Genomic DNA, 16,335 nt, shown 5'->3' with positions numbered 1-16,335 from the left:
TAGGTAGTAACAGTGTATCACAACTACTTGAATGGATGTATACATGTTACACTTTATGTGTCTACTGCAATGACTAGATAGTAACAGTGTATCACAATTACTTGAATGGATGTATACATGTTATACTTTATGTGTCTACTGCAATGACTAGATAGTAACAGTGTATCACAATTACTTGGATGGATGTATACATGTTACACTTTATGTGTCTACTGCAATGACTAGATAGTAACAGTGTATCACAATTACTTGAATGGATGTATACATGTTACACTTTATGTGTCTACTGCAATGACTAGATAGTAACAGTGTATCACAATTACTTGAATGGATGTATACATGTTACACTTTATGTGTCTACTGCAATGACTAGATAGTAACAGTGTATCACAATTACTTGGATGGATGTATACATGTTATACTTTATGTGTCTACTGCAATGACTAGATAGTAACAGTGTATCACAATTACTTGGATGTATACATGTTACACTTTATGTGTCTACTGCAATGACTAGATAGTAACAGTGTATCACAATTACTTGGATGTATACATGTTACACTTTATGTGTCTACTGCAATGGCTAGATAGTAACAGTGTATCACAATTACTTGGATGTATACATGTTACACTTTATGTGTCTACTGCAATGACTAGATAGTAACAGTGTATCACAATTACTTGGATGTATACATGTTACACTTTATGTGTCTACTGCAATGACTAGATAGTAACAGTGTATCACAATTACTTGGATGTATACATGTTACACTTTATGTGTCTACTGCAATGACTAGATAGTAACAGTGTATCACAATTACTTGGATGTATACATGTTACACTTTATGTGTCTACTGCAATGACTAGATAGTAACAGTGTATCACAATTACTTGGATGTATACATGTTACACTTTATGTGTCTACTGCAATGACTAGATAGTAACAGTGTATCACAATTACTTGGATGTATACATGTTACACTTTATGTGTCTACTGCAATGGCTAGATAGTAACAGTGTATCACAATTACTTGAATGGATGTATACATGTTATACTTTATATGTGTCTACTGCAATGACTAGATAGTAACAGTGTATCACAATTACTTGAATGGATGTATACATGTTACACTTTATGTGTCTACTGCAATGACTAGATAGTAACAGTGTATCACAATTACTTGGATGTATACATGTTACACTTTATGTGTCTACTCCAATGGCTAGATAGTAACAGTGTATCACAATTACTTGAATGGATGTATACATGTTACACTTTATGTGTCTACTGCAATGACTAGATAGTAACAGTGTATCACAATTACTTGAATGGATGTATACATGTTACACTTTATGTGTCTACTGCAATGACTAGATAGTAACAGTGTATCACAATTACTTGAATGGATGTATACATGTTACACTTTATGTGTCTACTGCAATGACTAGATAGTAACAGTGTATCACAATTACTTGGATGGATGTATACATGTTACACTTTTATGTGTCTACTGCAATGACTAGATAGTAACAGTGTATCACAATTACTTGAATGTATACATGTTACACTTTATGTGTCTACTGCAATGGCTAGATAGTAACAGTGTATCACAATTACTTGAATGTATACATGTTACACTTTATGTGTCTACTGCAATGACTAGATAGTAACAGTGTATCACAATTACTTGAATGTATACATGTTACACTTTATGTGTCTACTGCAATGACTAGATAGTAACAGTGTATCACAATTACTTGGATGGATGTATACATGTTACACTTTATGTGTCTACTGCAATGACTAGATAGTAACAGTGTATCACAATTACTTGAATGTATACATGTTACACTTTATGTGTCTACTGCAATGACTAGATAGTAACAGTGTATCACAATTACTTGGATGGATGTATACATGTTACACTTTATGTGTCTACTGCAATGGCTAGATAGTAACAGTGTATCACAATTACTTGAATGGATGTATACATGTTACACTTTATGTGTCTACTGCAATGACTAGATAGTAACAGTGTATCACAATTACTTGAATGTATACATGTTACACTTTATGTGTCTACTGCAATGGCTAGATAGTAACAGTGTATCACAATTACTTGAATGTATACATGTTACACTTTATGTGTCTACTGCAATGACTAGATAGTAACAGTGTATCACAATTACTTGAATGTATACATGTTACACTTTATGTGTCTACTGCAATGACTAGATAGTAACAGTGTATCACAATTACTTGGATGTATACATGTTACACTTTATGTGTCTACTGCAATGACTAGATAGTAACAGTGTATCACAATTACTTGGATGTATACATGTTACACTTTATGTGTCTACTGCAATGGCTAGATTGTAACAGTGTATCACAATTACTTGGATGTATTTTGTTTTCATTTGTAATGAGTTAGTGTGTCTGAAGTGATGTCCTTATCCACCAATATTGTACGAACATTAAGATAAAAAAAAAAATAACACCAATGGTGTTGTAGCACAACTGTACTGTTTTAAAAATGTTTACCCATATGCTAGTTCATGCTAACAATAGGTGTTCATTTGCTGAACGACTATCCAGTTGCCTAACCAACCCTGCTGTTTAGTGTTATCTTTGCAATATACCAATCATTTGGCTGTTGCTATGGGTGTGGTCATGTTGCTAGACATATTTGCATACACATTTTTTGAAATGTTCGTTCACTTGTATATGAATCCCTGATGTTGTCTTTGCAATATACGTGATCATTTGGCTGTTGCTATCAGTTCCTAACCTTATCAGTTCAGTTGTGCTAAAAATACATTCTATAACACCTTACCTGGTGTGTTATGACAAGGTTGTAGGTGAAACTGGCTGTAAGAAATAGCACCATTACAGAACATATCTAACACTTGCTTCTTTCTGTACAATAGTTATTCCTCGTTCTACGGGAGGGATCGGGAGGGGGATTTGTTTGTACAATAAATCTACAAGTTGGGAAAAACAGGATCAATCCCGGTGGATGTTTGGTAATTTCTTTTGTACTGTCAAAAATAGATGGCTTCTTACTTTGATACATTGTATCAGTATCAATGAATGGACTAATTAAATATTACAATGTATTGATAGACTGAACATTTCAAACTGTAGACTTACTGACATCACCAAAGAGCATTGAAATGCTGGCCACTGGTAAACTGAAATAAATATATGACAAAAACTGTAGATTTATCAGTTGCAGACTTGTTTTCACCGTCAATAAATACTGGAAAACTCTCCACTGGTAAACTGTTGTACAGATAGACACAAACACTAGGTTATGTAGACTGAGAAGTTTTATGCATGTCAGTGCCATCAAAGACATTTTCAGCTGTACACAACTGCTAAACTGTTGTACAGATACATAGAAACAAAAGACTAGACAAGTTCTGCAATGGTTGTAAAATATAAAATTGAAATTGAAAAATCTAAGGGTCCTCATTAAACTTTAAAGAAGCGGCCCTGGAAAGCTTATAATTCTAAGAGCTTCGGCAATACTTGAAGGCATGTCTGCTTATAACACAATTATAAGCCTTACAACTGTGTCCAAAAGCAAGCATGCACACTGTTGTACAAAATATAATATTATGTAAATGTCTTTTGCATTAAATATATACATTCATTGGGAGTTTGGCTACAAATCAACTCTGGAGTGAACATAGATGTCTGGCCAAAGTTTCACTTCTTTGTATCTTTTTTTTAAAAATCTCTTTTTCACTTTTTCATTTTTCATATTTACAAATACTAACCAAAATATATACTTTATAACACCGATCATTTCAGTGAGCACATTTCTATTATTGACATCAGGAATAATCAAACGATGTCTGCTTTTAAACAGCATATTTGTCAAGATTGAAATGAAAATATTACGAAGAAAATTGCATGGCAAGAAATAATTACAATAGTTCTTTCTCATATCTGCTTCTTTCCCAATAAGGTTTGGGAGCCAAGAAATAGAGATATGGAGTTCCTTCTAAAATTCCAGGAATTGAATTAAACACAAGTTGAAATTCTACAGTAATAACTAGTTTGTCTACATTGCAGTCTGTGATTTTGGTTTGCTGTCTCGTTCACCATGTGTTCTGGACTACGTTCAAACTGATTTATTTAACCGGATGACCTAGTGGTTATAGTTGTAACTACAGAATTGTTATTCTGATGGGGATTGTCGATCAAGACAAGATAGAAAGCTCAATGCTAAAAAACTTGGTGTGTTATACTCTCTTTGTAAATCACTGTTTCAGAGACACTCCTAAAAGTCCTTATCAGCAGTGTTGCACATTAAATTTGCATATTAATTACATATAAATTATCACATTTCATGTGTTGTGTACATTCATTGTCATACGTTCATTGTAGTTGGGATAGGTTCATTTACATAATGACTTCAATTGAATAATCATAGTCTGACATAGGTAATCACTCCCCAATGCGAGGTAATCAACTCATTGGGTGAATATTTTTTAATCGTAATAACGGCTTGATACAGAAACCAGAACAAGTGGCCAGTGAGATGGCAAAGTTGAATCACAGACCATAATGCAGATAGGCTAAGCGACAATACACAAAGTTTACAAGTTAAAGTAGACAGCAGTACTTTATGTAGTCTAAGATCTAACCACTGTTTTTACCAATGTTTGAAAACCATGATGGTAACAGAGGAAAGGAAATGGTGTAAAATTTTACATGGATAACGTATACATAGAAGTGTAACCAAGCCTGAATCTGTATTCACACTGTCTACTATGGAAATTAATTGAGCTGCAAAAAAAAGGAATGGTCACAGAAATAATTTTAGAACCAGACATGGTTACTGAGAACCTTCTATCAAATCATTCTACAGTGACTTTAAAACCTAGAATCCAAACTATGCGTGGAGTCTCATCATATTTCACAATCAATTCCAGTGTTCTCCCCAGGATAGATTGCAGGAATGACTAATTTGCATATTAATTTACATATAAATAACATGATAATTTGCATATTGGTTTGTAAAGTGATCAGTATATAATATGCATGTCTTCAACACTGGAACAAACTCTGACGTGTTTATTTTTAACACATACACACATGTACACTGAGGACCAGCCATTTTTCTTCATGTCCACCTTGATTAGTTTCCATGGTATATAAAATCTGACTATCTCAGTCACTGTTCACAACAATGTACATGTTCGACTTCGTTTGACAGGAAGTTCAATATATTCATCTCCAAGGATTTCATCAACATCATCAATTGGTACAGTTTCTTTCCCTGAACTCTTGGCCTCTTCAACTAACTCTTGAATGTTGTACTGCAAATAAAGATATATTTCTTGATTATATCTCTTTTGAAAAATAATAATCAGGTTGTTTAAAAGGCAGGTACTTGTTTGCAATTGAAATCAGTAGAATGTATACAACACTGATCTGTGACTCTGATAACACTCATAACTCTTAGCTTGTTAAAGTAGCCATTCAAACTGATCCTGACCTAATTAGGCATGGGTAGACAGTCCATGTAGCTGTTAATGATATGCAATTACACCAAGTTACAACTTAGTTTTAACGATTTTGGCTATACCCCCTCACACTGTCTCTACATGTATTCTACTACTACCAACATCAGGGAAGCAAACATACATTGGAATAGGTGTCTATGTAACTTGGGAAGTAACTAAATTGATAACTTGGGAAACTAGTCAACCTACAGCCTCGTACCTAACTTACAAACTAAGTAAGTTGGTAACTTGGAACACTCCCCCCTCTGCCTATCTACAGCCTTGTGCCTAACTTACAAACTAAGTAAGTTGGTAACTTGGAACATTCCCCCTCTGCCTACCTACAGCCTTGTACCTAACTTACAAACTAAGTAAGTTGGTAACTTACATTCCCCCTCTGCCTAAGTTGGTAACTTGGAACATTCCCCCCTTGTACCTAACTTACAAACTAAGTAAGTTGGTAACTTAGAACATTCTCTCTCTGCCTACCTACAGCCTTGTACCTACATGTAACTTACAAACTAAGTAAGTTGGTAACTTGGAACATTCCCCCCTCTGCCTACCTACTGCCTCGTATCTAACTTTAATACAAACTTAAGTAAGTTGGTAACTTGGAACATTCCCCCCTCTGCCTACCTACAGCCTCATACCTAACTTACAAACTAAGTAAGTTGGTAACTTGGAATACCTGACAAATGTTCCAAAAATTATTGTCAATTCCAATTCAGTTAGGAACATTAAATCTCATCAAAGCCAAATTTGGACTTTTTTCAATTAAAGAAATATCAGTTTATCTTGAATGTTTTGAAATCTTACCAATTTTTTCCTGAGTATAAGTATTTCTTCCTGTAAGTTGTAATAATGATCTGCTTCCTGTAAAATAGTAGAACATTTGTAAAGTGAAACTGGACAATTAGTTGAAAATATTATCGAAGCCTAGTTACTGTAACTTTTCACAGAAAATCAAAAAATACACCAAACCTTGACTGGAAACATGCAATCTTTCTGATAAGTTATAATCTCTTCACTAGTTAAAATAATATAACAGAACCCAATGCCTTGTAAGCACCACTGTGGTGTACTAGGTGTATTTGCATGAGTGCTTGAATGCATTGAGTTCTCTGTGGCCATACTTTCATGAGCATAGTGATCTTAGATAACAAATCAATGATGCTGTTTCTGCAAACTGGTTCAAAATGAGCCAAATTTGAAATATAATTGAAATTGGCTGAAAACAAAACACTTGAACTTAAGAAGCAAGTATTAACTATGTTTCTTACCTGTGTGGTGTGGTTATGTGTATTGTACATATCTGTATGGTTTGTGTTGACCACACCCCTAGCATGGTCATACTGTGTGCCCCATACTTCTACTACCATTGGCTCATTCTCAAGGTAATTTAGTAGCTGAAATGAACACAATAATTAGTTATACTGCCACCTAGTGGTCAGCTGTAACTATGAAATTTGTCATTCTGATGACGAACATTGACCAAGACATATAGAAATCTCAATGCTGATAAAAACCTTCAAATCTTCTGCAATTTATAACTTATGTAAAGTTGAGGGATATCATTTGATCTACCAAGCTGATTTGAATAATTTGAATACTATTATTTAATAACGCTTTATCTTTTCAATAAGCCATATTCTTGGTCTGCCCACTTTGCAGCCTCATACATGCCAACCACATGATTGTATCAGACAAAGTCAATAAAATGCATAAAATAATTCTGTAAGTTCCTAAAATTTACATCTTCCTTCACACAATAAACAGAACTACTGAACTGGCTAAGTACAGTATCAACTTAACAGCTGAAACACTGGGGATGGTGATTTTTTTTCAAAAAGGAATAATCAGCTACTTTGACCTCAGTTTCTTGCTGCTGAGTAGCACACCTAGTGGCCAAAGTGTAAAATCGTTTAATCTTTTGTTTTTCCATAACTGGCATATTGTACAATGGGCAACACTAAATAAATAAACAAACAGTGTAAGCATGTCCATGGATGATATCATATTTAACATGCCAATCATTTTCACCCATTGAAATTTTCTATTTAAAATGAATTATTTTCTTTGTCATGAGTGCTTGGTAGGTATCATTGTTGTCATGAGTGCTTGGTAGATATCATTGTTGTCATGAGTGCTTGGTAGGTATCATTGTTGTCATGAGTGCTTGGTAGGTATAATTGTTACACTTACCTGTTGTGTAACTGGCCCAGTCTTGACGATATTTTCATGGTTATAATCTGGGTTACTTGTCCCACTAATGTGTTTGGATGATGTCATCTCTTCATCCATAAAAACTCTGTATTTGCAAAAGCTCTGAAACCAATGATTGCATTGTACATTACATGCTATTACCTAAAATATAAATTCATAGTAAGGCTAAGGGAAAAAAAATTGTTTCTGATCAGGATAGTTTGTCTAAAATGGTGCGCCTTTTTTAAAAACAAAATTCTGTCACTCAATCTACTATTTATGGCAGTTACTGTTCTTTTTATTTAGTACTTTAGAACAAGTGTGTATGTGGAGCAGATGTCATTTGCTTGTTCATGATTGGCTCTGCAGTTGTCTTCACTGAAGTAGGGAGGTTTATTTTTGTGTTTCCCCACGGTTCTGCAGAGTGCATGAGCTGGACAAACATGAAAAAAAGGACCAACGCGGGGGTATTTAAGTGATGTGCATGTAGACCAGAAACAATTCTTTTCTTTCTTTTTTGGCCTAATATTGTTGATTTTTATATAGCACTTCCCACTCTGTGCTCAAAGCCCTTTACAATTTAATATGACCCTGGCATGGATCTATAGCAACACAACAGCCCTTTATACTTCCTCAACTCACTGGGAAGCATACAATCCATTGCAGTCTTTATAAGCGCATAGGATTAAAGCACTCACATTGCAACCTCTATCCTACCAGGTTCCCAACTATAGCTACATTGACTGAGGCACAATCGTTGTTCAAATCTTGCCCAAGGACTTTAGCCACTCAGAAACAAATGGCAGTGACGGGGCTCGAATCTGCAATATGCAGATTCCTAGCCAGCCACTTTAACCATTTGCCCATCATGACTCCATGATAACATTTCGTTACTGTGTTATGTGTACAGCTACTCAAACATGTAAGTTTACCTATAGATGATTCAATACACCTTAGGGTGTACAATATTGAAGATTAAGCCATTATATCTAACTACACAGTTTCAAATAAATCGTTAAGTTGTAGCTCACACAGCTTTAAAACACAAGTCATTTAATTACAAGTCTGTGAACTTGTCAGCAATCTCCATTTCTTGATCCACCAGAACATATTGCCATCTGAACAAAACGTGAATAATCATTTTCAGCTGATTTTTTTTCTTGTGCATCAAAAATTCATATTTATCACTGTTATATGTTGCACACTGTGATAATGTTAAAGTTGGAATCACAGCCTAGCTTGAATGTTCTCTCACTATACATACCTTGTTATACTGTGGAGGTATACCCCTGGCATAGGGTATTCTAAATCTAAAATATAGATTCTTGTGAAGCTGTATGAGAGAAATGTACATTATATGACTGTTAGATATTATTACAATATGTTCAGCTGATGGCACATTTTACACTGTATATTTTCATTTTAAGAAAGCACCGGAAAACTTCTGAAGTGTACATGCAAATAACATAAAATGTATAAAGATGACAAGGACTGTACCAATGTGAAAACCATAATCCCACCTTATGATATCTGTAAAACATTCTTCTAAGAGACCTGGTATACATGTAGTTTTCTTAGTAACAAACTTGAGAATAGCATATTGAGTGATTAGAAAGAATAATATATGAATAAATGAAAAAGACTTGTCTAACTTGTAAATGTCTTTGCTATTATGATTTGTCAAGACCTCATTAGAGATTATGAGAATGAAATAATTAATCCCTACCCGTACCCCTATTTACAGTGGATCTGTTCATTACTGATTTCAATAATTTATTTCTCTTGGGAATGGTCACACAAGCTCAATGAACGAAGTTTGTTTTGTTAGCCCCCCCCCCCCCCCCCCCCCCCCCCATATGAATATTCCAAGTGTGACACTGACACCTTTATACATGTATATGGTGTATAACTAAGGAAAAAATTATGGTCAATACAATTTAAAAACATAGTAAACATATTAAAATGCTAACCGGAAACCCTGGATTGCATATCATATTAGCAGTAAATTTTAATTAACATCTCTGAATCAGTAGTAAATACAGAACTGGTACCCTTTATCATTGAAGGAATGAAAGATTTCAAAATTTGGTTAAAAGTATGAAAATGAAGTTCAGCAATTGCAGTGACACTCGAACCCCCCCCCCCCCCCAACGAAGTTCATTAATTGACCTTGTATGCCATTGTGTGAGTCAGAGAAGTCATACAATACAGACGTAGTGAAAGTGACTTTTTCAAGACTTACTGGATATCAGCTTAAGCTGTTGAAATGAAATATCACCTTCGTTCCCCTCTAATATATAGACAATAATAATTACCAGTTGTTGAGGATCATCAATCATATCTTCTTCACTAAGAAGTGAGCCATCACTTCGACAGGGTACCATTTCTACTGTAACATGTCCTCTTTCTTGACTCCGATAATCTGTGATTTGAAGTGTTTGATTAGAGTCTACTAAGTATTCTAAACTCTGCATATGAACAAAGCCATTACCAATATGTACTTCTGTCTCTGGTGGTTCCCAGAACGGATCTTTCTCCTGTCAAATCAAACAAGAGAAAACATTAATGAAAAATGCAATAAAAAAAACCCAAGAATCTCAGAGAACATTAATTCAAACTCGGAAAAATGTCTGTCACAGATTTGTTCTAGTCTGTAAGCATGATAGGGCGCCCTCACACAGCTGTCAACCCCTTTCATAGATAGAGTAGGCCTATGAGGGCAGCGCGACATGACGTATCTTACAGTCAGATTTATCCTCCTTCAACTTTTATTTGTAACTGACAAGCTGGCAAGTGTTTCTCTTGGGCTTTGTTAGGCATAAAGTTGAATAGTTGCTTGCAAGGGCTGTATGTAGTCAGTAATCTCTTCAAGGCCAAACTTGGCCATATAAATATAATTGCACAGTGACTTACAGCTGTGGTAGGTTATTGGTATTCCCTCTATTAAGGCTTATTTTAAACCAGTTGTACAAAGAATTGACGGCTGTAGTGGGGGGAGGGTATCAGTAATTCCCATTACTACTGGCGTACTAATTTTTATACCAGTACAAATAATTGAGGGCTGTAGCAGGGAGTCTTGTCTAGTTTCTATACAGTATTGTTACCTGCATTTATACCTCCACTCCTCCACTGTTAGAAACCACGTTGGCATCCAGACTACAGGGAGTTAGTTGTTCTCTATAATTTGTACACGACTTGGACAGTGACTTTAGGGCTATACATAATGGTGATATAATATAAGACTAAGTGCACTAACTACTGTGTGGCTATATCTGGTATGGATAGTGTTTACTATAAGCTGTCAATGGTTCAGTTCAAATAATAAGAGATAGAAATACATAATAGAACAGATTGTGACAAATACTTTGTCTTAAAAACACCACGTCAAGCACTTTGGAAATACTTTAATCACGTGATTATATGGATTCTAAACCTAGACAATGACTTCCATCTATTTACCAAAGCCATCTCTGTTTCTGCACACATTGAGCCAGTTATTATTTTTAACCCTAACAAAGAAGACCTCCTGTGTGAGGCCAAAACATATGGAATAACATTACACTGAAAGAATCTTTTCACTTTAATCAAATCTGACAGGTTCGTCTTAAGTCTATCTGAACCAAAGTGATGATGATTTTATAAAATTTTGACCAAAACATTAATAAAAATTATATGTTGTTTCATATTGATTCTTCAAGGAAGCCATGATAAAATTGTTTTATAAATTCCAAAATAAGTGTATTACCCCACTCCTCATCCATGTCACAAGTACTTTGGAAATACTCCCATCATGTGATTATAGATTGTAAACCTACAAACAGGTTCCATCCATTGACAAGATCCATCGCTGTGTCTACGGACATATGGCAAGCAAGTTATTGTTTTTACCCTAACAAAGAAGACCTCCTGTGTGAGGCCAAAACATTTGGAATAAACATTCCACCTAAAGAATCTTTTCCCTTTAATCAAATTTGACAAGTTCTTCTCAACTCGAGCTCAAGCACAGTGATTCAGACTGATTTTAGTAACAGTTACAATTTACAATGAACTAAACATTAAGCACAACATAACGATTGCTACTTTTTGGTTATCACAAAATACATGAGAAAAAATAAACAATGCTAGACAACTAGATCCTCTTTCTACCAGGTGGGGTGGGGTGGGGGTTTATGTTTGCACACAAAAAATCTACTGGTATAAACTGAGAAAAACAGGATTTTACTAAATGTGTATATTAAGTATATGTACAAGTCTATTCACTAAGAATACTATTTCACACTAATATAGTAAAAGTGAATACTTGACATTGACTTGCATGCATATTTTACAGATATATATATTAAAGTTATCATTATGGCCTTGGTGTGTGTCATGCATAAACTACATGTATATGGTTGAGTTCCTGACCTTTGGAGGTCAAGGGAACCTTGTTGCCATGGGCAACAAAATCCAGGTCCATGTTTTTATAATATACTATCAATTATGATGGAGAAAATAAGATGAGAATATAATATCATGGGAAATAATATTATAATTATGAGTTGTACAATAAAACATTGCCAATGATCAGTTTTGGGTTTAATAGTCTGGATGTCAACATGGTATAGAATCATCTTTAAAGAGAGATCTTGAGATACGATTAAGGATAGCACTAGACCAAGTTTGACTACGTATGTGGTAACTCTTCTTAATTTGAACACAACGTTATAATTTCCTTGCAGTTTCTTGAAACTCAAGACTTGATCAGAAAATATCGATTTATGTTCCTTTTGCTTATTAATTTTCATCGATGGACTGAATACACTCAACCAGCTGGTCCATTTCTCACTATCAAAAGAGTTACTGTGTAACTTGTATTTGTACTAGCCTAGAGTGACATACTACAATGTAGACTAAATAAATTCGAAGTGAGAACTCAGTTTAAAACCCCATTAATCATCACAGCCATCATCACACACAGAGAGACTTATAAATAATGTGTTGACAGCTGTTTAACATTTGATCACACTGCTAATAAACCTATTAAGCACTGTGACATGTACATGTATATGTACACTTGAAATGTAGGACACTGGAGGTTGTGCTAGCTGGCTGAGGTTAAAGGGTCGTCTCAGCTAGATTCTTGCATGGGGGTGAAACTGTGTTGGGTTAAGCTAAGAGTTGTTTCAAAATTCTTGCATGCAAGCAAAACTGTACTAGCCTAAGCTAAGGGTCATCTCAAATTCTTGCACAGAAATGAAACTGTGCTAGGTTGCATGGAGGTAAAATTGTGCTAGCATAATATAATATAATGTCTGGAATTCTTGCATGGAGGTGAACATGTGCTAGGCTAAGGGTTATCTCAAATTCTTACATGGGGATGTCAAAGTTGTTCATTTCATTGAATGATAGTTTGCCAAAATTATAACAAAATAATTTTGTTTTTCAACTGACTTGCTTCTCATGGTGTTTATATCTTGATTAAGAATTACACATCAGAATATACTGTACATGAAAGAGTCAAAAAATAGTTGAACTTGGCTAATTGTGTAATTTTGGACTTTCCTTCAATGGAAGAGGTTTTGGTCTGGATGAACAATTTTCGCAGTCTTAGCATTTGGATTTAAAAAATCTATTTTCTAAGAGTTTGCAAGTCATTATCAATGAGTATGTGAATTTTCTAAGAGTTTGTGATTTATTTACGAAGAGTTTGTGACTTTATTTTTGTTATTAAGTTTCATGGTTGCCTACTGTCAACTGCTAGGCATACACATGTATTTTGTGTACATGTACATCTCTCACCACCAGACAGTCACTTAAAAGTACAAGTAACATTTCCTTTGTCAGAAAATGGAAAATTTTCAACACTGTAAGACTAATCTGATTTCACTTTCAAGGAGTTTCAAGGAGTAAGGAGTAATTTTCCAGAGACTTTCAAATACTTTCCTGGAACATTTTGAAGTACTTTTTAAATTAGGATTTCAAAGTGAATACAAACAATTCAAATCCTGAAAGGGCTGTCATTATGATAATTTAAGGAGTTATATTTGCTCTCATTTTCTGCTAAAAAAGAATTTGCTTTCTCTCCTGTAACATTACAACTTTAGTATTAAAATGCTGAGAAGGCATTCTAATAGTTATATCAAGTGTTCTCCCCACTATAGGGAAAGCATGGTGCAAACACCATCCTTGCTATCTAGGCTGCCATGCTTGGCAGGTTTCTACCATGCTACAAAAGTGTTCTACCATCCTTGAGCTTTAGTAATCTTTGAATGTCAAAATCATAATTATGAAGAGAAATGGCTGATCCTCAATGTCCATGTGTGTATGTGTTAAAATAAACATGTCAGAGTTTGTTCCAGTGTTCAAGATATCTATATTATATACAGATCACTATGCAAACCAATATGCAAATTATTATGTATATGTTAATTAATGTGCAAATTAACCATCATCCTTGCAATCCTATCCTGGGGAGAACACTGGCCATTATTATATCGTTCATACATACTATGAATGAATGGACCAGAGACTAAATATTTATGCCAAGTCATAATACATGTACTAGTATATCATATGTAGAGTACTCGGCAGTAAGGGAGGCTGAGTTACGTTACTCTATTTATACATACAGTATTGATGGATCAGTGTAATCTAAATACTAGGATATGATGACTTCCCACGCTCTCAAGATGAACTGTGCAAATGGTCAAACTTACTTATACTTAAAGCCAGCAGTAGAGTCAATTTACTTGAAAATCTAACTTGTGCAAATCTCTCACAACTTTGCTTTTTTGAAACTTGTTCTTGGTCATCCAGAAACAGTAACAGAAATTTGAGGGTTAACTAACCTTATATTCAAGGAAATCAACGATCTGTATTTTCCCATACAGTTAATTAACACACGTACTATTCAGTGGTCATTTTGATTTCTAAATTGGGTTCATTTTAAGGTCATTTTGACCTTGACTAATAATTTCACGGTGACCCCAGATTTTGTTCTTGATCTTTAAGAACTGAGATCAGGTTGGCATTTTCTTAAACAAATTAACAGCAAAAGTTTGAAACTTTTCCATGTGGGCCACATACTATAACAATACAACATGTTTTCAGCAAATTTAAATACCTCAGAGATAATATATGAAAATAAAGAATGATGTACAGTTCTTGACTTTGGCTCTCCATACGTTGAAATCACAATTACACATAGTACTGACCAGGTTAGTGAATACTGTACATCATCATTTTGGTTCATAAATCATATTTGGCCACTGCTAGATCAGTTTAACAGTATTTTAGAATTGTCTGATGTAAGTTTTTAACTAAATTTTCACTAGTACGGAAAAGTGGACTGATGAAGCTTAGAAAGCCCACCATAAAGACATAATTTATATTTCGAACCACTGAAGGTGTACTATACAGTTGAAGAATATATTTCTGATTTCCGAACCCCATGATAGTCTGAGGTTAACATGTACTGGCTAGTCTGAGGTTAACATGTACTGGCTAGTCTGAGGTTAACATGTACTGGCTAGTCTGAGGTTAACATGTACTGGCTAGTCTGGTGTTAACATGTACTGGCTAGTCTGAGGTTAACATGTACTGGCTAGTCTGAGGTTAACAAGTACTGGCTAGTCTGGTGTTAACATGTACTGGCTAGTCTGGTGTTAACATGTACTGGCTAGTCTGAGGTTAACATGTACTGGCTAGTCTGGTGTTAACATGTACTGGCTAGTCTGGTGTTAACATGTACTGGCTAGTCTGGTGTTAACATGTACTGGCTAGTCTGGTGTTAACATGTACTGGCTAGTCTGGTGTTAACATGTACTGGCTAGTCTGAGGTTAACATGTACTGGCTAGTCTGGTGTTAACATGTACTGGCTAGTCTGAGGTTAACATGTACTGGCTAGTCTGGTGTTAACATGTACTGGCTAGTCTGAGGTTAACATGTACTGGCTAGTCTGAGGTTAACATGTACTGGCTAGTCTGGTGTTAACATGTACTGGCTAGTCTGGTGTTAACATGTACTGGCTAGTCTGGTGTTAACATGTACTGGCTAGTCTGGTGTTAACATGTACTGGCTAGTCTGAGGTTAACATGTACTGGCTAGTCTGAGGTTAACATGTACTGGCTAGTCTGAGGTTAACATGTACTGGCTAGTCTGGTGTTAACATGTACTGGCTAGTCTGAGGTTAACATGTACTGGCTAGTCTGGTGTTAACATGTACTGGCTAGTCTGAGGTTAACATGTACTGGCTAGTCTGAAGTTAACATGTACTGGCTAGTCTGAGGTTAACAAGTACTGGCTAGTCTGGTGTTAACATATACTGGCTAGTCTGAAGTTAACATGTACTGGCTAGTCTGGTGTTAACATGTACTGGCTAGTCTGGTGTTAACATGTACTGGCTAGTATGGTGTTAACATATACTGGCTAGTCTGAGGTTAACATGTACTGGCTAGTCTGGTGTTAACATGTACTGGCTAGTCTGGTGTTAACATATACTGGCTAGTCTGAGGTTAACATGTACTGGCTAGTCTGGTGTTAACATGTACTGGCTAGTCTGGTGTTAACATATACTGGCTAGTCTGAGGTTAACATGTACTGGCTAGTCTGAGGTTAACATGTACTGGCTA

The 16,335-nt window shown here is 35.2% G+C and overlaps 1 protein-coding gene across 1 annotated transcript in view; it reads right to left on the bottom strand.

The window, feature by feature from the left end:
- Positions 1-5,196: 5,196 nt before the first annotated feature.
- Positions 5,197-16,335, bottom strand: part of LOC144433698 (kinesin-like protein KIF28) — a 45,166-nt gene continuing 34,027 nt past the window's right edge. The window contains exons 19-24 of the mRNA XM_078122049.1: positions 10,038-10,259; positions 8,987-9,055; positions 7,723-7,845; positions 6,801-6,926; positions 6,337-6,393; positions 5,197-5,334 (exon numbers count right to left, since the gene is read on the bottom strand). Coding sequence (XP_077978175.1) covers positions 5,197-5,334; positions 6,337-6,393; positions 6,801-6,926; positions 7,723-7,845; positions 8,987-9,055; positions 10,038-10,259 — 735 coding nt within the window. The remainder of the gene's footprint in view (positions 5,335-6,336; positions 6,394-6,800; positions 6,927-7,722; positions 7,846-8,986; positions 9,056-10,037; positions 10,260-16,335) is intronic.

The sequence above is a fragment of the Glandiceps talaboti genome, chromosome 4 (genome assembly GCF_964340395.1).
Source record: "Glandiceps talaboti chromosome 4, keGlaTala1.1, whole genome shotgun sequence".
NCBI lineage: Eukaryota > Metazoa > Hemichordata > Enteropneusta > Spengelidae > Glandiceps > Glandiceps talaboti.
The sequence above is the reverse complement of the archived record's forward strand: the minus strand, read 5'-3'. Positions and strand labels throughout refer to the sequence as shown.